Source organism: Protopterus annectens, chromosome 4.part0, assembly GCF_019279795.1.
Source record: "Protopterus annectens isolate FY-2018-M chromosome 4.part0, PAN1.0, whole genome shotgun sequence".
NCBI lineage: Eukaryota > Metazoa > Chordata > Ceratodontiformes > Protopteridae > Protopterus > Protopterus annectens.
Genome location: NC_056733.1, coordinates 833,802,226 through 833,825,445, shown reverse-complemented (window position 1 = coordinate 833,825,445; position 23,220 = coordinate 833,802,226). Strand labels below are relative to the sequence as shown.

At 45.7% G+C, this 23,220-nt stretch overlaps 1 protein-coding gene across 1 annotated transcript in view; it reads right to left on the bottom strand.

The window, feature by feature from the left end:
- Window positions 1–23,220, bottom strand: part of CDC45 (cell division cycle 45) — a gene marked incomplete in the record, with an annotated part of 734,635 nt that overhangs the window by 341,647 nt on the left and 369,768 nt on the right. The window contains 1 exon segment of the mRNA XM_044068778.1: window positions 19,165–19,284. Within this exon segment, the coding sequence (XP_043924713.1) occupies window positions 19,165–19,284 (120 nt within the window).

Genomic DNA, 23,220 nt, shown 5'->3' with positions numbered 1-23,220 from the left:
GAAACCGCTGAGAAGAAATCGCCCATTGCCACAGTCTGAGTGCTTCTCGACATAGGGGATAGGACCTGGTTCCGCCTTGTTTGTTGATATACCACACTACAGACATATTGTCTGTCTGGATTGCTATCGTTCCCAAGGGAAGAGAGTCTTGAAGGGCTTGCAACGCTAAAAGCACTGCTCTCATCTCTAGAACATTTATGTACAAGTGGCATTCGTCTGGTTGCCATGTGCCCTGGACAGTTCTGCCCTGATAATGCCCCCCCCACCCGATCAGGGAGGCGTCCGTTGTCAGAGTAGCAACCGGAGGGGGAGGAACAAAGGGTCTTCCCAAGTAGAGCTGAGGGGAAGACATCCACCACAGAAGAGGATTCCTGCATCTTTGCGTAATCATAATGGTGTGGGACATCGGAAGTTGCTGGTATGACCATTGTGTGAAGAGCATCCATTGAAGGATTCTCATGTGGAATCTGGCTAATGGCAGAAGAGGTATGGCAGCCGCCATAATCCCCAATACTTTCAGAACTAGCCTGGCTTTGACTCTGTTGCTGCTGAAGAGGAGCGAAACTAGTTTGTGTATGTCTGTTATTCTCTGATCTGTTAGCCTCGCAGACATGCTGACTGTGTCTAGAATTGCGCCTATGAAGGTAATAACACGACAAGGCGACAAAACAGACTTTTCGCAATTTATTGAAATGCCTAAGTTTTGACAAATGCGAAAGGTGTAATCCCTGGCCATTAGAAGAAGATGCTTGGTGGGAGCTGTGAGGAGCCAGTCGTCTAAATATGGAAACACCTGGAATCCTTGACGTCTCAGGTGAGAAGCTACCACTGCCATGCATTTGGTAAACACCCGGGGGGCAGTGGTGAGTCCAAAGGGCAGGGCTCTGAATTGAAAATGACTGGTTCCTAGCCTGAAGCGGAGGAATCTTCTGGAGCGTCTGTTCATTTTTATATGATAGTACGCATCCTGAAGGTCTATAGAGCACATCCAGTTTTTTCTTCCCAATAGGGGAAGGATGGACTGTAGTGTGACCATCCGAAATCTTGTTTTCTTGACCGACTTGTTCAAGACACTGAGATCCAAAATTGGTCTCCAGTCCCCTGTTTTCTTTGGAACTAAAAAGAACCTGGAGTAGATTCCGGATCCTTGCTGGTCTGCTGGAACTGGCTGAATAGCTCTTTTTGCAAGCAGCTTTGAAATTTCCAAAGCTGCAAGATCCCTTTGAGCGGGTGGAACATCTGGAAGGGATTTTTTTGATCGGTTTGGAATGCGAACGAAGGGAATGGAATAGCCTTCGAAATGATGGACTGTACCCACTTGTCTTGAGTTAGGGATAGCCAGGCTTCTGGGTACAGTGACAATCTTCCCCCGACTGCCTCCGAAGGTGGGCAGTCGGGCAACACCTCAGGGATGCTGAAAGGGCTTATCGGAGAAAGTTTCTCGATTGCCCTGGTTCTGCGGACCCCCCCTGCCTCTAGGGCGACGTCTACCATTGTTGTTCCCCCCTCTGCCTCTGGCGGGGAACCGACTCTGTGCGTCAGGCGAAGTCCCTTGAGATTGTTTGCGGAACCACATTTTCCCACTTTTCTGGCCTTTGGGGTAAGGCCTGGAAGGAGTAGAAAAACGGACTCCGACGGCAGAAAGAGTCTTGCCATCCGTCTCGCACCTAGTCAAGGTTTCTTTCACTTGAGGACCAAAAAGAGATGATCCATCAAACGGGGAATTAGTGAACGACGTTTTAAAGGGGTCCGCAAAGTTGCATAGCCGCATCCAGGCATGCCTGCGTAAGGCCACACCTGTCCCTGCGGCCCTGCTCGCTCCATCAGCCGCATAAGAAAGGAGGCGCATGGAGGAGTTAGCTATGGAGTTCAGGGTAGCCAGCTGAGTGTTCATCTTGTCTTGAAAACCCGCAGCTGTAGGATCCCTTCAACATGTCACTCGCTTCTTTGATCAAGTCTCTTTGAAGACGAGTAAAATGGCATAGGTAGTTCAGCGAACGCATTGCAAAGGTCGCTGACGAGAACATCCGCTTCCGTGCCTGTCCATAGACCTAGATTCCTTGTTAGGTGGATGGACAGGCACTGAAGGATCAGCTAGTTCCTTCTTAGTGGCAGCAGCAACCACCATAGCATCCACAGAAACTCCCTTGGTCAGAAATTGTTTATCTGCTGGTGCGGTGATAAATTTTGAGGGTCTCCTGGGAGTGGGGTCCACTGAGTCAGGAGCCGTCCATGCCTTTTTTGCTACCACCTGCATGAGGGGGTCAAAGGGGACACCCAGGAGGTGGAAGGGCGAGAGCCAAACGCCTCAAGGTACACAGATTCATCCTCCAAGGGCTGAGGGCTGGCCAATTTCCCTCTGTTTGAGGATTTCTAGAATGTCTGCAAAGGAGACATCTTCAGAAGGGGAACGGGGAACCCTCGAATCCTCTAAATCTGTGTCAGAGGTGACAGACTCAGGTGAGTCTATGTGTTTCCTCTTACACTTTCTCTTCCGAGGGGCTCTTCTGCCAATTCAGGAGAGGCCTCGAAGAGGATGAGATCCCCACAGGGGATTCCTGAGGAGCTGGCTCTCTGCGGTCTGGGATGAGGGAGTGAATCGACTTGACCTGAGGCAATCAAGAGGGAGGGGCGGACGGAGCCGACTGTGGAGTCGAACCAGGTTCCAACACACTCCGCATGACCTCGAATGCACCCCTGTCAGGCAGAGCCAGAGGTCCCCGCCCGAAAGCTGAAAACCTCCTCGGCACCGACAGTGATGGCTCGAGGCCGATGTCGGAGCCGAACTCACCAGCGGAAGCACCGAGAGGGAGCGGGTCGGACAAGGGTCCGATGCCACTCACCCCTTCGGAGCCGACGAGGGAAGTCCGGCGCCGAGATTCTTCTAAGGAAGAAATCGGAGCCGACGATGGAGCCGAAGACATTTGTATCGGCTCCGACGCTACCACAGTCTCGGTTCCGAAACGCCCCGGCTCCGAGCTCAAAGGAGTCGGAGGAGGAACATAATGAGGGACAGGGTCAGGCATCGACTGATGAGTCGGGCTCTGAAGCATTTGGGCCAGTGCCTCGGACTTAAGAAGTCGACTCACTACCCTCTGAAGGTCATGGTCCGAAAGCCTCGATGACCTAGAGGAGTGAGATCTATGGCTCCGTTCAGACAGCAAGGGAGATGCTGGAGCCGAATGAACGGAGCCAAGGGACTGTGACCTAGACCTCTTTCTAGATGTCGGCTCCGAAGGTCTAGTCGGAGCCGACACAGGAATTTCCAACACCTCGGCTCCAGCCGGAGCCGAGGAAACCACAGGAGCTGCAGTCTGAGACTCATCGGCTCCAGCCGGAGCCGATGTAGAAGGAGGTTTCGAAGCCTTAGGCCTCGACTCAGAAGCTGGAGCCGAGGACCTAGAAGCCTTGGAGGGTTTGCCCGAAGTAACAGTAAGGGAACCCTCAGGCTTAAGTAAACCTCTCAAAATAAGTTTATTTTTTCTTTCCTGCTGGACTCTGGGGCTGAAGCCATGGCATACAGCACAAGAGTCCTGCAGGTGTAAAGGTCCCAGGCAGTAAACACAAGAAGTGTGACCGTCTGTCAGAGACATTTTCTGACAGCACGAGTCACACTTCTTGAAGCCTGAGACCTTTGAATCCTTGGACATTATCAAGGACCGAAAGTGTAACCCACACACAGAACACACACACACCAATTACACTATGAAGAACAAATAACTAGATACACTAATTAAAAATTAGTTAGTTAGCTTAATAAAAACAAATATCCCTAACAAAACACAAACACTCCACTAGGGAAACAGGGCCCGAAGGCCGAAGGGAAGAACTTATAAGTTCTTGAGGGAAAAACATGGGAATATGGAAGAAGTTTGGATGAAATACTCTAAACTAAGGGAAATATGAAAAACTAAGTTTAGAAAAGGGGATTTAAACAAGTTTAAATAGACTAATTAAACAACTGACCTGAGCCGGTAGAAAAACAACCTCGATAGCTGTAGCGGCAAACGAGATCTGAGGTAACTCACGCCTAGCATTGTGGGATATAAGGGGAGCCTCGAGCCGGTGGAACCAACTCTCGAGCTTTTAGAGTGGCCGAGTCGGAGCCGAGGTCGGCTCCGAACCCATCCAACAAGAATGAAGGCGAGATAGACAACTTAACATCTACACTTAAGCTTACTCTAAAGCCCTGAACAATCACTTGCAGAAGTGTATACACTTGACTGTACCAGAAAGAATCAAAGCCAGAGCCCCAAGTAAAAACAAGCCACCATGGTGGACATCCAGCATCAACAAACTTTACAGTAAAAGAAAAAAGCTGCTGTCCATGAAAACAAAAGCGAGACCCAAACAATGGAAAAGCACCCTCCTTCAACTTGTAAATCCTCCAAGGGCCTCTGAGAAAAACCTAGCTAGCACAAGAAAGGATAACCAAAAGGCATTTCACTGCTACGTACGTAACCTAAAAGGTAGGACCAAAGCATGTGCAGAACTAGTGACCAACGGTATCACACATACTGACCCCACAGAGATAGCAAACATGCTAGCAGATAGGTTTGGTGAAAATTTCACCCAATTATCCCCCCCAAATCTATCACAAACCTAGCCCCAACCCCCTCCCCTCACATATATGAAGAACAGACCATCAAAGCCTTGCCCAACGCAAAATAACACAGCCTGTATGGGACCAGATGGCATCCCAGGCTGTCTTCTAAACATGCTAAATCATGAACTAGCCTCACCATTATGTACCCTTTTTAATCATAGTCTAATCACAGACTTTGTTCCTGCGGAATGGAGAACCACAGCAGTTATTCCGCTCCACAAAGGTGGCCTAGACACAGACCCATAAGCCTGACTAGCCTCATCTGTGAGGCCAAGGAACTTATTATGGACCTCAAATATAAAGACATAGGCAACCTCCAAACCCTGAATCATACCCAATTCAGGCTTTGTCAAGGGCAGAACCTGCCTGTTAAATATTGTGGATTTTTTTCAAAAACACGACCAGGGCCATTGATGAGGGCAAATCTGTTCAAAAAGCATACCTCGACTTGGCAAAGGCTTTCGACATAATCCCACACTCAGGCATTACCGATAAACTTAGCAAATTGAATGTAAACCCGTTTCAAGATGGGTTGCTAAATGGCTCACAAACCGGACACACACTATCAAAGTGGGTGACTCCACATCAACCTGCAGACCAGTAACCAGAAGGGTGCCACAGGGGTCAATGCTGGGCCCCCTACTGTTTGGTGTATACTTCTCAGTAGTTCAGGTCAAAACTAAGGAGCTGTGGCTGACCAAGTTTGCAGAAGACTGCGGACTGGTATAATTACTGAACCTTCAAATGATGTCAGTGTACTCCAGACGGGTCTTATGCAGACCAACGACTGGTGTCTTAGTCACGGTCATAAACTAAATGCAAAGAAATGCATCATTCCCTTCGGCACAAACAATGTCCCTTCACACTTTCAAAACAAAAAAATACCCCAAGTACCCACAAAGTGGTAAGGGACTTGGGTTCACAAGTTGACCGTGACCTTAACTCTAACCATGTGTCTACTGTGGTAAGGAAGGCATTCCACACAGCACACTTAATTAGCAAAGGCATTGCCTTGACAGCAAAACAGGTTATAACCCCTCTATGCCCAGCACTAATCCGGCCCATAATGGAGTATAACGCTCCATTCGGCATGTACAGTACAAAGCACCTGCGGCAATTAGACCTCAGAGGTTTCGAACAAAGATCAAGGGACTCTAGCATTTGCTGTACACAGATCGACTAAAGTCTCTGTCACTCTACTCTATCATACAGACTTCTTAAGTAAGAGTTATGGCTGGCTTACAGAGCAATCTCAGACCCAAACCTAATGAACTTGCTGCATACCTGTAAATCTAAAGGGACTAGGGCCACCAGTTCTGCCTGCCTGCGACTTGAATACGACATGCTGGAGGGACAGATTTATCTACCAGCAACTGCAGCATCTTTGGAATAGGCTGCCTATTCGTGTGAAACAGAGCACACCGCTATGACACTGTTTAAAAGGAACCTGGACAAAGTGGATGGGGCTCTGTTGATTCTTACTGGGAAAAGCACCCACAACCCTCCTGGACAAGGGCAGTCATTACTAAATGCAATCTTTGGTATTGACCAACATTTCTAGTTATTACACAGGGATGAAACGGCTAGGCTTGAAATGAGCTCCAGGTCGATAGCCTAGTAATCTCCTATGATCCCATGAAGTGCGCTGCCAGTCTCTGAGAGAGCATATGACAAAGGCTTGAATTCCAGAGACAAGACATCCAAAGGATAATCTGACCCATCCCTCCTCAAACATACTCAGAAAGTATGTTTGTGTACACTTACCATAAATGTAGATGTTAGCGTGTATTCATTGTTACAGTGATCACACTTGGGTTATTTGCCTGCAGGTAGCCTTCAGTTGGCCCAAATACCAGAGACTTAGTATTTATGCGTCGGTTGCGGTCGCTCCAGGACTGACGTCGGGTTGTCAGGGGTATAAAAACAGGCAGCCAGACACCATTACATCAGGTTTTCTTGCCCCAAATGTCAGGAGCCCCCCAAATAGGGAGCAAAGTTATGGTGGGAAGACACCACCAGTAAAAAGTAAATACCAATAGCCATGTAAACGGTGGGGAATAAAAATAGAGAGGAGAGATAGAGACAAGGGGGCTGGGAAACCAGGACTGCAGCAGTGAATACACTCTAACATCTACATTCATGGTAAGTGTACAAAACTGTACTATGTTTTTCATGTTTCACTGTTGCAGTCATAACACTTGGGTTGATTCCCAAAGCTGAAGAAAGGGTGGAAGCAGTCAAGAAGAGTTGGGGCTTGCTAGTATGCCTTGCAGGACTGCTATTGCAATACCCGCCCTGGAGTTGGAAAAGATAAGCAGGTGGTAATGCTTGGTGAAAGTGTGCACAGAACTCCAGGTAGCAGCTTCCAGAACGTCCCTGGTACGGACTCCCCTGAGGAATGCTGTAGAGGTAGAAGTTGCCCTAGTGGAATGTGTTCTGACCCCCTGAGGGGTTGGTTTCCCATGGTGTTTGTAGCAGAAATGGATAAAGTGCGCTACCCATTTGGAAAATGTTTGTTCTGAAATGGCCTTGCCCCCTGCCCCTGGTGCAAAAACTGACTAGTAGTTGATCAGATTTCCTGAAGGGCTTAGTCCTGTCAAGGTAGAATCGGAGCTGTCTGAGCATGTCCAAGGAGTGCAGGATCCTTTCCCCTTTGTTTTGAGGATTAGGGAAAAAAGTTAGCAAATGGACAGATTGGTTGAGAGCCACACTGGACACCACTTTAGGCATAAAGGAAGGGTTAGCCCTGAGGGGCACCCAGTAAGCATGAAAAATAATGAAGGGTTCCACAGCCATAAGTGCTTGTAGCTCAGACACTCTTCTAGCTGAAGTGATGTCCAGAAGCAAGGCTGTTTTCCAAGAGAGGAATTTTAACTCTGCTGACGCTGCAGGCTCAAAGGAGGGTAGCGTGAGCTTTTCCAGTACAAAGTTAAGGTCCCAAGCAGGGGTGGGTGCTCTCCTTGGTGGCCTTAAGTTGTTTGCCCCCCTCAGGAACTGTTTGATGAGAGGGTGAGAGAAGAGAGGTGGCTCAGTGTTGTAATGAGCCGAGACGGCAGAGGCATGGATCTTAACGGAGGAGAAGGATAGGCCTCTGTGGAGTAGATCTGCTAGGTAAGCCAGGATTAGAGGTAAGGAGAGCAGTGCTGTGTCCTCTCCTTTAGAGTGAATCCAGGAACAATACCTTTTCTACTTATCAGCATAAAATTTCCTTGTACTGGGTCTTCTGGCTTCAAGAATGACGTCCAGCACCTGCTTGCTTAGGCTGGCCACTGGGGGAGAATTCAAGAAATAAGCCAGGCTGCAAGATTCAGGGTTTGCAGCTGCAGATGCAAGCTCTGTTCCCGCTGCTGACTGAGGAGGGTTGGGATCTGGGGTAGGTGCCAGGGTGGCACCGGTGACAGGCTGCACAGTAGTGGGTACCAGTGCTGGCATGGCCACTCCGGGGCAATCAGGATTGCCCTTGGTCTGTCCTGTCTTATCTTGAGTAATATTTTTGAGAGAAGAGGCAGAGGGGGAAATGCACAGATTGAAATTTTTTTTCATTGGAAGGATAGGGTATCCACTTTCCAGGCCCTGCCATGAGGTGTCCGGGTGGAGAATTTGCTGAGCTGGTGATTGCAGGGGGAGGGCAAAGAAGTCCAACTCTGGGGTACCCCATTTCTGGATTAAAAGGCTGAAGGTGCTGGGTTCTAATTGCCACTCATGTGGGTCTACGAGATTTCTGCTTAAGTCGTCTGCCAGAGAGTTTTGTTTGCCTGGCAGGAATTGAGCTTGCAGATGAATATGCATGTCCAAGGCCATGTTCCACAGGGCCATGCCTAGCCTGCAGAGTGGGTATGAGTGGGTTCCCCCTTGCTTGTTAATGTACCACATAACTGTGGTGTTGTCTGTTTTTATTGGCAGGGGTCCTGATGACAGTAGGGATCTGAAAGCTGTCAGAATGTGCTGAACAGCTAGCATCTCTTTTTGGTTGATGTGCAGATGAATTTGATTTGGGCTCCAGTGGCCCTGAATGCACTTGTTGTCCAGGTGTGCCCCCCAGGCATAGTCCAATACGTCTGTGGTTAGGGTCTGGGCGAGGTGGGGTTGAGTAAAGGGAAGTCCCTTGTTGTGGTTGCATGCTGCTGCTCACCAAATAATCTCTGTCCTTAGACAAGGTATAATAGGTATGACTGTTTCCAGGTCCTGAGAATGTTGGTACCAAAGACTTTTTAAGTTTCCTCATATGCAGTCTGGCATATGGAATTAGTAGAATGCAAGAGGCCATGAACCCTAGGGCCTGCAGAATTTTCCTTGCGGATAGCTGGGTTCTGTTGGCCATTTGAGTGAAGTAACCAGTCAGGCTTGTTTTTCTGGAGTAAGGAATGCCATCTGGGATGCTGTGTTGAAGCTTGCTCCCATGAATACAATATTTTGACTGGGGACTAGTTTTGATTTCTTTTTGTTGATAGTGTACCCCAGGGAGGTTAGAAGGTTCTTTACAAATGTCAGGTGCTACAACAGTTTTTTTCTGACTGTCTGCCTGAATCAGGCAATCGTCCAAGTGTGGGTAAATTTGAATTTTTCTCTGTCTGCAATAGGCAATGGATGGAGTCAAGCATTTTTGTGAAAACTCTGGGAGCAGTGGATAAGCCAAAGGGAAGTACAGAAAACTGATAATGCATAGATCCCGCCCTGAAATGTAGGTGTTTCCTGCATGAGTCCCTGATAGGGATGTGCAGATAGGCTTCTTTTAGGTCTAGGGTGGCTAACCAGGCATCTTTGGACAGCATAGGAAGAAGCTGCTGAAGGGTGAGCATTCTGAATTTTGGTACCACCAGGAAGGTGTTTAGAATGGAAAGATCTAGGATTGGGTGCCAAGTGCCCTCTTTTCTGGGTACCAGGAAAAGTCTGGAATAGAACCCTTGACCTACATGTTCTGCAGGAACAGGATGAATTGCCCTTATGGAGAGTAGGGATTGAACTTGGTTTTGTGTCTCTGCCCACTGGTTTGGAGGAAGGTCTGGGAACCCTTTTGGGGATGGCAGTGAGTGGAAGTAAAATTTGTACCCCTGGGATACAATGTTGAGGACCCATTGGTCTTTGGTGATGGAGGTCCAGTTTTTTGCATGATGAGCAAGTTTTCCTCCTAGGGGCACGAGCAGTTTTGGCAGAGGTGAGGAGTGGAGTTGAGAAGTCATTGTGAATTCTTTCCGAAAGGGGGTGGGGTTTAGCACTCCCTGTTTTTGAAGTGGAGGCACTCCATTGCTTAGATCTCTGCATAACCTGAGACTGTAATCTGGGGGGGGGGGGTGTCGGTTTCCCCTGGGTCTAGTTTGAGATGGCCTTGAGGGGGCTGGAAAGGACCAATGTTTCAAGGGGCAATGCCTACTGAATCTAGTAGGCTGCACTTGTAAAAAAAAATCTTTTGACTGTCTGCATAGATATAGCTTTTTCTTCCATCTTTTTTAGAACCTCTTCTGCTTTGGTGCCAAATAGATTGTCCTTATTCAAAGTATAGCCTAGTAATTTTGATTTGACATGGTCTAGCAAGAACTGTTCCTTAAGCCAAGCATGCCTTCTCAGTACAGAACCAGTGACTGCTGCCCCGCAAGATGCTTCTAGGGCGTCAAAGCCACATTGCAAAGTATGCTTGCTGACCTGGCTTGCAGAATGCATAAGCTCTTGTAACTCTTGATTTTCTGCACAGACTGTAAAGGTAGATAATTTTTGCTTAATAAGTTCCATAATATGTTGCTGGTACTTCAGCATGTGAAACTGACAATTCAATGCCCTAATGGTGAGAGTTGCAGAGGTGTATACTTCATCTGTCTAAAGCTCGGGAATCCCTGTCTGAAGGGGTGGAATTCTTAGCTGTAGTTGCTTAGGCCCCTGTGAAATGACCTCTGGGTCAGCAGTAGGATTTTTGAAAAGAAATTTGAGAGTCAGGGACTCTGCAGTACCTGTCTGGTTTCCTTGGAGCAGGGGGTAAAGTATCAGGAGTAAGACTGGATTCCATACAGACATCATCCACAACATCCAGAACTGGAGGTATTGCTAAAGGTCTATGTTGTGGCAAATCTAAAAATTCTCTGAGTCTCTTTTTGGACTGAGGATAGTCTTGGTATTCCCAGTGGAAATGCTCTCTTAAAGTATGCAGGGCTTCACTAAAAGAAAAATCATCTGGAAGGGAACCAGAGGGAATGGATTCCTCTGCATCTGAATCCTCATAAGCAGATAAAGGCATGTCTTCATATTCAGAAACCTCAGAGTCATCGGACTCTTGGTCTATTATAGCTGCTGGGGACAGGTCTCTTTCTCTTAGCAGGGGAAGGCTGGCTAGCCTTAATAAGCATAATCAGGTCCTTCTGCAATTTTAAGCATTTAATGTTGCGGCAAGGAAGCGGGTGCTTGAGTTTGGGTCATCGGTCTTTTAGGCACAGCTCGTACTCTTCGCCTTAGAAACTCGGTAGTTTTAGTCAGAAAGTACAGTTGTGTACACTTACTATAAATGTAGATGTTCGAGTGTATTCACTGTTGCAGTCATCACATCTGGGTTATCTGCCTGCAGGTAGCCCTCAGCCGGCCTGAATACCAGAGTCTTGGATTCCTGTGTCGGATGCTGTCTCTTCTTCCATGGCGTCAGGGGTATAAAACATGTAGCTGACGCCACTACATCCATTTTTCTTGCCCCAGATGTCAGGTGTCCCCATAATGGGAAGCAATTATATGTTATGGTACACCTCCATCAAAAAGAAAATACACCAGAAAGCCTAAATACACCAAACAAGAGGTAGAGCCAAGAGAAGTCAGGGGGCTGGAGAGAGGATAACCAGGACTGCAACAGTGAATACACTTGAACATCTGCATTTATGGTAAGTGTACACAACTGTACTATGTTCTTCGTTTTTCACTGTTGCAGTCATCACATTTGGGTTGATTCCCAAAGCTAAGGAAGGGAGGAGGAAGTTAAAGAGCATTATGGCCAGCTATTAAGCCCTGCAAGACTGCAGTGGCAAAACCAACTCTGGATTTAGAAAAAAATAGGCCTGTGGTAATGCCTGGTGAAGGTATGTACAGAGATCCAGGTAGCAGCTTCTAGGATGTCCCTGGTAGGGACTCCTCTGAGAAGGCTGTAGAGGTCGATGCAGCCCTGGTGGAATGTGATCTTATCCCCTGTGGGGTAGGTTGTCCATGGTGCTTATAACAGAAATTAATGTAATGGGCTATCCATTTAGAAATGGTTTGCTTTGAAATGGCCTTCGCCTCTGCCCCTGCAGCAAAGCCAACTAGCAGCTGTTCAGATTATTTGAGAGGCTTAGTCCTATCCAAATAAAATCTAAGTTGTCTGTGCACGTCCAAAGAGTGCAGTATTCATTCTCCTCTACTTTGTGGATTCGGGAAAAAGGCAGGCAAATGAATGGACTGATTTAGGGCCACACTAGACACCACCCTGGGCATAAAGGAAGGATTGGTCCTGAGGGAAACCCTGTCTGCATGGAAGATAATGGAGCTCCATTGCCATGAGGGCCTGCAATTCAGACACTCTTCTTGCTGAAGAGACAGCTAGAAGGAAGGCTGTTTTCCAAGAAATGAATTTCAACTCTGCAGCTGGTTCAAAAGGAGGGAGAGTGAGTTTTTCCAATACAAAGTTAAGGTCCCAGGCTGGAGTAGGGGCTCTCCTGGGGGGTCTTAAATTTTTGGCCCCTCTGAGGAATTGCTTCAGCAGGGGGTGAGAGAAGAGGGGTGGCTCAGTATTATAATGTGCTGAAATGGCAAAGGCATGAATTTTAATTGACGAGAAGGATAGGCCCTTGTGGAGCATTTCCGTTAAGTACTGAAGAATATGAGGTAAGCTGGGCGCCATTGTGTCCATCCCCTGAGTCTGGCTCCAGGAACAGTATCTTTTCCACTTTTCAGCATAGGATTTTCTAGTACTAGGCCTCCTTGCCTCCAGAATGACATCTAGCACCGGCTTACTGAGGGATGCTATTGGAGAGCTCAAGGAATTAGCCAGGCTGCAAGGTTCAAAGTTTGAAGCTGAGGGTGCAGAATCTGGCCCGCCTGCTTGGACAGCAGGGAAAGGGTCTGAGGCAGGTGCCATGGTTCCAGCAGTGTCATACTGCGCAAGAGGGGGCACCAGTGCTGGCATGGCCAGTCTGGTGCAATCAGTAGTGTCCTTGTTTTGTCCTATTTGATCTTTAGTAGAACCTTCGAAAGGAGAGGCAGAGGGGGAATGGCATAAACTGAGAGGCTTTCCAAGGTAAAGGACAGGGCATCCACTTTCCAAGCTTGACTGTGGGAAGTCCTTTTGCAGTATTTGTCCAATTGGTAGTTCTGAGGGGAGGCAAACAGGTCTATCTCTGGAGTCCCCCATTTGTTCCTCAAGAGGTTGAATATTTTGGTTCCAGTTTCTATTCGTGTGGGTCCATGAGATTTCTGCTTAGGTCATCTGCCAGTGAATTTAGCTTGCCTGGCAGGAATTGAGCTTGTAGATGCACTTGGTAGCTCAAGGCTGTGTTCCACAGAGCCATGGCTAGTCTGCAGAGAGGGTCTGAGTGGGTTACCCCCTGCTTGTTTATGTACCACATAACTGTGGTGTTGTCTGTCTTTACCAATAATTGTCCTGGAAGAATGTGGTCCTTGAAGGCTGTCAGGGAATTCTGTACAGTTAACATTTTTTTGGTTGATATGCAGGTGCATCTGTCTTGGGTTCCATTTGCCCTGAATGCACTGCCCTGCCAAGTGAGCCCCCCATGCATAATCTGATGCGTCTGTTAGGGTTTGGGCGGCAGGGGGTAGAGTGAAAGGGAGCCCCTTGTTGTGGAAGCAGGCTTCTGCCCACCAAAGGAACTCTGTCTTTATACAAGGAATGATGGGAATCATTGATTCCAAGTCCTGAGAATGCGGACACCATAGGCTTTTTAAATACCACTGTAGTTTCCTCATATGCAGTCTTGCATATGGAATTAGTAGAATGCAGGAGGCCATGAACCCCAGGGCTTGCAGAAGTTTCCTCGCAGATAGCTGGGTCTTTGTGGTCAGTAGTTTGAAGTAGGTTGTCAAATAAACTTGTTTATCTGGAGTGAGGAAAGCCATCTGGGAAATTGTGTCCAAGCTTGCTCCCAGAAATGCAATTTGTTGGCAGGGTACTAGGTGAGATTTATTTTCGTTTATGGTGTACCCCAGTGAGTTTAGAAGTTTCTTTATGAATGCCAGATGTTTTAATAGTAATTCCTGGCTTTCTGCCTGAATCAGACAACTGTCCAAGTAGGGGTATATTTGAATATTTCTCTGCCTGCAAAATGCAATGGCTGGAGCTAGACACTTTGGCTTATCTACTGCGCCCAGGGTATTCACAAAGGGAAGTGCAGAGAACTGAAAGGGCCTGGAGCCTGCCCTGAAGCGTAGGTATTTCTTGCAAGATTCCCTTATTGGAATGGTGCAGGTAAAGCTTCCTTTAAGTCTAAGGTTGCCAACCAGGCATCTTTGCCTAGCATGAGAAGCAGCTGCTGAAGTGTTAGTATCTTGAATTTTGGGATTACCAAAATAGTGTTCAGAATAGAGAGGCCCAGAATAGGATGCCAGGAGCTGTCTTTTCTGGGTACCAGGAAAAATCTTGAATAAAATCCTTGTCCCCTTTGTTCTGCTGGGACAAGTTGAATAACCCTGATACTTAGAAGAGAGAGAACCTGCTGTTGGGCCACCGCCCACTGATTTGGGGGTAGGTCTGGCCAACCGTTTGGGTTGGTAGGGTGTGGAAGTGGAATCTGTATCCTTGGGAAACTATATTTAAAACCTATTTGTCCTGGGTAATGAGTTCCCATTTTTTTGCATGCAGGGCGAGTTTTCCTCCTAAGGGAGCAGGCAGTTGAGTAGGGCTAAGGGTAAGTCATTGTGCCATTTTTTCGTAGGGGGGTGGCTTACTACTCCCTGCTTTGGAAGTGGGAGCCCCCCACTGCTTAGGCCTGTGCACAGCCTGAAACTGTAACCTAGGTGGTCTGCTGTTCCTGGGTTTGGACTGAGAAGGCCTGGAAGAGACTGGAAAGCACCAATTATTTGAAGGTCAATGCCTACTAAATCTGTGAGGCTGTACTTGTAGGAAATCTTTAACAGTTTAAATAGGTTTAGCTTTTCCCTCCATTCTTTTGAGGACGACCTCTGCTTTGTTGCCAAACAAGCAGTCTTGGTTTAAGGGAGCATCCAGTAATTTAGCTTTAACATGATCAGGCAAGTTTTGCTCCTTAAGCCAAGCATGCCTTCCAAGTACAGACCCAATGACAGCAGCCCTGCAAGATGCTTCTAAAGAGTCAAAACCACATTGCAAAGTATGTTTACCAACTTGTTCTGCAGAATGTATTAAATCCTGTAATTCTTTGTGTTCAGCAGAGTCAGGAATTAACATAATTTTCTGTTTAAGTAGTCACATAATATGCTGCTGGCACTTTAACATATGAAACTGGCAATTTAAAGCCCTAATGGCCAAAGTAGCAGAAGTGTATACCTTCTTACCCCATCTGTCCAAGGCTCTAGAATCTCTATCAGAAGGGGTAGGATTTTTGGCAGCAGTAGCCTAATGCCTTTTGGTCCTTGGGAAATGGTCTCTGGATCTGCAGTAGGATTCAACTTGTTAGAGTCAGGTACACTGCAATACCGGTCAGATTTTCTGGGAGATGGAGGTAAAGTGTCTGGGGAAAGGCTAGATTCCAAGAAAGCATCATCTACAATGTCCAGAACAGGAGGGATGGCTAAAGGCCTGTGTTGAGGAAGGAGCAAGAATACCCTAAGCCTCTTTTTGGAGTCAGAGTAATCTTGGCTTTCCCAGCGGAAATGCTCCATAAGAGTATGCAAGGTTTCATTAAAAGAAAAATCTTCTGGAGCGGAATGGAATCCTCTGCATCAGAATCCTCATATGTAGACAATGGCAAAACCTGTTCATCAGTAGGAACAGAAAAATCAGAAGGAAATTCAATTCTAGGTCTCTTAGAGGGGAAAGGCTGGCTTCCCCTAATTAATGTAATAAGGTCTTCGGCCATTCTAAGCATCTGTTTTTTAGGCATATGGGCCTGAGCATGCGGTTTGGACATCGGTTTTCTAGGAGTGGATCGAGTTTTAGGCCTGGATGAAGAAGATGGCGTCAGTTTAAAATACAAGTCTGTAGGCCTGACTACACCCTCAGAAGCCATTGCCTGCACAGCAGCTCCGGACCCATCTAAGGTAGAGGCATCCGCAGGTTCCATAGTCGAGGAAGCATCTTGTGGCATACTGGACTCCAAATGGGTCTCCGTAGAGGCTTTCGAATCTGAGGTAGCGGTATCAGGAGCTGTGAAAGCACCTCATTGAGTACCGGCGAACTGGCGATTAGCTTAACGAAAGTGGCGTCGGCAGTTTTGGACCTATGCGGTCTGTCTTTATCTTTACGTTTTTTCGGAAGATTGGTAGTCGGATGGCTTAACAAAGCCATTTTGGAGTATGGATACAGAGTACCAAAATAATTAGCTGCTAAGATAGCCCGACGAATAGTTCAGGGGTTGAACAAGGCACAAAACCGACAGCGAGGGACGTCGTGGTCTAGGCCTAGGCAAGGAATGCAGTATGAATGAAAATCTTTAGGAGGTATTTGCTTTCCACAGGCAAGACAATTGTTAACTTTTACTGACATCGGTTGGAGCAAGAAAAAAAGATCCCCAACGGGGTACTTATTCTTTTTTTGAAGAATTCTGTTCTGAAACTCGAAAATGAAAATTTCAGGAGTCGGCTGACCGGCACTTGCGAACTGCTTCTGCTTCGGGCACCGCACAGCAAGAAAGACTGATGTAATAGCGTCGGCTGCATGTTTTATACCCCTGACGACTTGACGTTATCGAAGAAGAGACAGCATCCGACGCAGGAATCCAAGTCTCTGGTATTCAGTCCAGCTGAGGGCTACTTGCAGGCAGATAACCCAAATGTGACGACTGCAACAGTGAAACACAAAGAACATATGAAGACGCAAAAGAAGTAGTTTTTTGTCGAATATCGGTAGTGCAAAGAAATTGCTCAGAAGCCGGTGCCTGCACAGCGGCTCCAGACCCATCCAAGGTAGAGATCTCCACAGGTTCCGTAATCAAAGAAGAGTCTCGCGGCATACCGGACTCCGAACGGGTCTCGGTAGTGGCCTACGAATCCATCGAAGCAGACATCAGGGGCTGCGAAACAGACTCACTGAGTACTGGCGAACTGGCGACTAGCTTAACGGAAGCATTGTCGACAGTTTTAGACCTGTGCGGTCTTGTCCCTTACATTTTTTCAGATCATCAGTAGTCAGATGGCTTACCAAAGCCATTTTGGAATACGGAGATCGACAGTGAAAGTATTTAGCGACAATAAGGGCCCAATGACGAATAGTTCGGGCATGGACAAAGCACAAAACAGACAGTGAGGTACGTCGTGGTCTGGACCAAAACAGGTGACGCAGTAAGAATGGAAATCTCAGTGTGGTATTTGCTTACCACAGGCAAGACAATTGTTAACTTTTTCTGATATCGGTTAGAGCAAGAAAAAAGGATCCCCAACAGGGTACTTAGCTTTAGAAGACTTCAGGATGATTCAATTTGGAAATGAAAACTCGGGTAGCGGCCGACTGGCACTTGTGCGAACTGCTTCTACTTCACTCTCCTCTGCAAGAAAGACTGATGTAATGGTGTCGGCTGCCTGTTTTTATACCCCCGATGACCTGACGTCAGTCCTGGAACGACAGCAACCGACACAGAAATACTAAGTCTCTGGTATTCGGGCCGACTGAGGGCTAGCTTCAGGCAGATAACCCAAGAGTGATGACTGCAACAGTAAAACACAAAGAACATCATTGGCAACATAGTCAGCCAGGAATCCTGCTGCACTGGCAAGAGCTCTGCAATGTGAAACCATACCGTCAGACACCAAAAAAAAACATAAGCATTTAGGAAACTAGCCATACTACCACAGACAAAGGAAAAAAAAAAAAAAGACTAAATTTACTTTCTTCTTCCTATACATATTACTGACAACTGCGATCATTATGATAATCATGATCTTCCATCATCAAAACGATCAAATATATTCCAGTCCCATCTCTCTTGGGTTCCTGCTCCAGTGTGTGGGAGTCTTGACTGCTTGCAGCATTCCCTTTAGAAGACTGAATAAGGCATACGGCATATCATTATCCTTAAAGCCATTCTTTGTCTTTTTCATACATACTTTATCCATGCAATCCCTTCACCTTCTGGCTGATTCACCCTGCTTTATTAAGCCAATCATTAGTACCCCATATCACCCCTTGTAGAATCTCTCCAGTGGTCAGCTGTCTTGGTAAACTATTTTCTCTTAAGACCAAAGATTACAGGAGCCACCATAAAAGGTGCGGGATTCTTTATTTAGCATTCCCTCATCTCATGAGGAGATGCAGTGTACAATGCATGCAATGTTCAGCACAACAGCATGACATACATGAAAGCTCCCACACAACTGTGCTGTGCCTTCAATGCAAACAAGCTACACACCTCCTCTTCTCAGGTTCTTTGTTGCATTGGTTCTGGATAGTTTCTTGCTCTCACTACAGGATGTCTAGTGTAAAGGTAAGCCCCATACTCTTCACCTAAAGGAAGGAGACCAGCCATAAGCTACTCACACAGACAGACAAACCACTCCCCCATCTGGATCCCACTTCAACTAATGAAATCCTGAATACTCCACTGGGCCAGGCCCTCTTTCATTCAAACTGAGAATAAAATTCCTCCCTCTTACTCAGTACAGGAACATGTTCTGCACTACACTCCATTTCACAAAAGTAGGATAACACAATAACCACAAACTAGGCACAATGAAATCAACAACAGCAGGAAAGTAGTTGGCAGTCATCATCCTGGAAATTTTCTATAGATATTGCCACTGAGTAATCAGGCTAAAAAGACACACACACACACACACATATACAACATTAGAGGTAGATAATGTTAAAGCTAAATCCTAAGCTGCCAGTGCTACCAGAAACCAAAATACTTATAAAAGACTGACAGCAATGCTGTAATAAAGAGGGGCTGCGCTTAAAAATACAGTACCTCTAGCAACATTAGAATAGGACTTCCACCTTTTCAGATGCCCAAAGTTGGACTTTTTATAGAAACAGGTTTCAGGACAAATCATACTTGTAACCACTGCAAAGGACTAGACTCATTTTGCAGGGAAAAATAAACGCTCATTTTTACATTATTTGAGTGGTTTCTGTTTTACAGAATAATATGATATTCAGCTACAAAGCAATTACATTACAGAACTATTACAGGAAACACTGTCATTAAATCTGAGAACAGTTGCCATTTTCATGCTTTTCTTTAGGACGAAGCTCCCCAAATATGACTGCCCTATACACATGGGAACAGGTAGTAACCCTACAGGAAAACACTCGTGCAACAGGCAGAGTTAACAAAAGCAGCACAGAATTTAGAGTGGATCAGTGTTTATACTAACATCACCACATAACAGTCCTGTGTGCATTTATATTATTAAGTGCATCTTTCCCATTGCACAAAACAGCTTTCTTCAGCAATCTAAAAGGATACTCATATTCAAAAGAAATCCTCACACAGTCTATGGACAGGGTGTTCTCTTCATCTTCATTGCGGTGGTTATGCCGGGACACATGACGCTGCAGGCTGCCAACATCAGTCACATATTTCATGCTGAAAAAAATTAAAAACAGGAAATTAAAAAACAGTTTAGATGGCATAAACAGGCAATTGTCACAAGACAGCCTTCCGTAGGAGGTTCATGAGAAATTTCTAACAAAATTTCAACTCAAACTCAGTACTCCATTTCGAAATAAACACAAACAGTCTTACCGATTATCAATAAAAAGCTGGGTACTTTGCTACAGCTTGTTTCAAGACTACTATTCAACCACAACTTGTGCCACAAGTGTAAGGATAATATGGACAACTTAATGCAGTTGATCAATAAGCATGTCTTTTCGGGAGGTGGGAGTAATCAAAGCACCTGGAGAAAAACTCATGCAGATACAGGGGAAAACATGCAACTCCACACAGACAGTTCTCAAAAGCCATACCTTGGGGCCGAAAGGTAGATATCCTACTACTCCTTTAGTCACACAAGGTTTATAAAATAGTCCAGTGTATCTCCATTTGTTGAGGTACTACTTTTAGATGGAACCACTGGGAACCAAAGCTGCTACACAGGGTGCAAGTAGTTAATTTGCTATTTATTACTCAAAATTTCAGGATAAGCTGGCAGTCCAATAGAGTGGCTTACATTTTCAGGGTAAAAGTATGTGAAGACAATCCTGGAAAAAAAAACTGCCTGACAGAAGCCACAAAACTTGAATCAGCTTAAATAATCAGACTGCATGAAGAAGCAAACAGGTCCATCTCTGAACAACCTACCAAAGTCACCAGGAAGGTTTTCTGGTTCACAGGAGATTACCAGACTAATGGCTTAACAGTCCTTGCAAGCTTAGCCAATGTAACCCAATTTTACACAACAGATGGCCTCTAGGGGCAAGAGGATGTCATGCATATGTGCATATGCCTTGAGTGTCTTACACAATAATGCACCTGCCAACAAGGGACAGAAATGCAAACTCAGGTGTGAATTTGTGATTTTCCATCCATTGGTCTATATTTTCTTTAACGAGAGCCACGGAAGGGCTCTGCTTAATGTGAATAGGATGTGTAGCAATTCCATCAGGGCTGATTTGTGAGTGCCTCGTACGTCAGGCATAGGTCACCCCCCTTTCTGTGCACCCATCCCTGTAGGTCTTCAGAGCTCCTGCTTAGTTAGTCTGCAGCTGATATTCATCTGAGAAGATGCAAGTGGCTGGAAGGGAGTAGGTTAAATTTCAGGGTTTGCTCCTAGGTATGCATGGCCTGACAGCATATATGGTAATAGTGTCTGTAACGTGGTGTGTGCGTGGGTGTTCTTGTTTGTTAATGTGCCACATCACTGTGGTATCATCTGTCCCTAACCTTACTGTTCCAGGTACACAGACTATTTAGAAGGCTTTAAGTGCATACGGCACTGCTATCATTTCCTTCAGATTTATATGCATTGTGTCATCTTGGATTTCAGGTGCCATGTACTTCAGACTCCTGTGTGACAGTGCAACAGGTGTGATACAGCAGTCTTCCAAAGTAAGGATCTGGGTTGTGAATAGTTTGCTTGAAAAGCATTTCACAATTCATGTGTATCTACTTGACCCACTAATCCAGGTCTTTCCCAACACTGTCTCACACTGGTACTACTGGTCCTAAATGTGCCTTAGGAGTAGTTACTGTAACTTTCTCATGTGAAGTCAGGCTAATAGGACCATTAGGATACTAAGAAGCATGTGCGCCACGATGCTGAGGACCTGTCCGGCTGTCCCTTGGGATACAGTTGACATGTTCTGAAAGAACATATTTGGGAATTTCACTATCTCCAATGGCAAACGGGCCCTGCCAGCATCTACGTCTAGAAGAGCCCCTAGGCTTACAGTCTTCTGGCTTGTTCAAAGATATGACTTTCAGATTGAGGGTGAAGCCCAGAATACAGTATGGATTTAGGGCCTTCTGCTCTTTCTCTACAAATTGTGCCTGTATGATGTAGTCACTCAAGAAAGTTTAAATGTGCATGCCCTCCATTCTGCAGTTTACTATTACTTAAGCCATGTACTTGGTAAATGCCCCGTCTGCAGTACCTAAACCAAAAGGCAAGGATGCAACTTAAAACAAAACTGAAGTACAGTCCCCTACCACAAACTGCAGATATTGCTAGTGACTGCAAACAAGCAAATATTTCTGTTCAATGAAACCAACATTACAGAGTAACATCTGGAAGCAAGACAGACCTGCTATCTACAAGAGGTCTCTGAGTAGGTTTGTACCTTCCTACAGTCTTATTTTGCTAGCAGTAAGGGGCTGCCAATACGACTCAATACTATACATGTTAGAGTGTCCACTCATTGTTGGCATGTTTTAGCAAAGCTCCACAGATTTTGGTGACCAACTACTGCTCTGTTGTATTTATCTGATCAATCTAAGGTATCTGCTAATCTATGCAAAACTTCACTTTTGAAATGTATTTTTACCACAACACTGCTTATTTGAACTGCTTTTTCCTGAAATTGTTGCACTTTGTTGTAGCAAAGACTAGATTCAAACCTGAATCTAGTTCCGTTTGTATAATTTGAGTACTAAACCAGTCCATCTTTTGTTGGAGAGGGTTCCCCTGCACCCTAGTAGCAGGAGTGTGCAGTTAGAACTCATCTGATTGAAGGTTGCTGGAACAGGGCTCAGTTTTGAGATATTTTATTGGTTAATTTGTTTAAATCAATTTGCTCTTATTTGCCATGTAAGCACCATGTTTGCAAAAGTTTGCACTTGTTTACAAATCGCACAGCATTGGGCACCGTTGGTAGTTATAGATGCAAAGACTTCTATCTGCAAATTTTCCCTTAGTACTCTGCTGGTGCTCAAGCTGTGAGTTCTTGTGATTGTCCCTCACTGACAGGTGATACATTCAGCAAAGCTCCCGAGGTACAAACACAGATCCTACCCATTAACCCTTCGTACTTTTTGTCCACTTCTTTTGTCCTCTGCTTCACCTGGTCCTTCCTGTCCTCTCCACATTTTGTGACCACATCAACTTACCTAGCATTATGGATGGACAATTTCCCACAATTTCTCCAGGCAACCTAGTCAACATGGGCATCCTGAGGCAATGTAGCAATTGTCTCATGCAAACTGACAAACCACCTCCTCTAGTCCACACAAATTCATTATGTGAGAGATGCGTCTAAATCAAAAACCTAGAATCCAGGCTCTCTCGCTCACTAGTCAGTTCATCTGATACTAAGCAGGTTGTCAGCATGAACACCTCACCTTCTGCACTTACCAAACAAAGAACATAAACCTAGATATGCAGAGGTCCTTACCAGAAGCCTACCTAAACAGAGACCTCCCAAACACAAGCACGATTCACATAATACACCATCTGCAGAACATACTGCACATAATATATCACTCACCAGTGTCTCACCAGTCAAGACTCTAGCGCACAACCCAAATACAAACATCTTAGTATTAGATGTCTTAGTAGTGACACAGAGATGTCCCGGATCTATATTATAATCTCGACCATTTAATGGATTGAATGCATAAACATCGAACTTTATGCATCGAACCATTAAACAATCAAAATATAATAAAAAAAAAAAAAAGGCAAAACAAAAAAAAAAAAAAAACTAACTGGTGTAGGCAGGGGGGCAAGCCCCCCCTGCACCTCCCCACACCACCCACTACTTAAATACACCAACTCAGAGATCGCGCTACAGTGCAGGAATGGGAAATATTCCCTTTCCGCACCATACTACATTAAAGTGCGATCTCGGAGTTGGTATTTAAATAACTGGGGGGGTGCAGGGGGGCTTGCCCCCTGCTTAAACCCGTTAGGATAAGCATTTGAACTTTTAATTTTTTTTTTTATTTTCGAAGTTACGGAACTTCGATAATATGGTGTTGACCATATTGTAGTCGATGTTCCGTAACTTCGAGATTATAATATAGACCCGATGTCCTTCTCACCTGGTTGGATAAGGAGAAAATCACGTGCCATATTCATACATG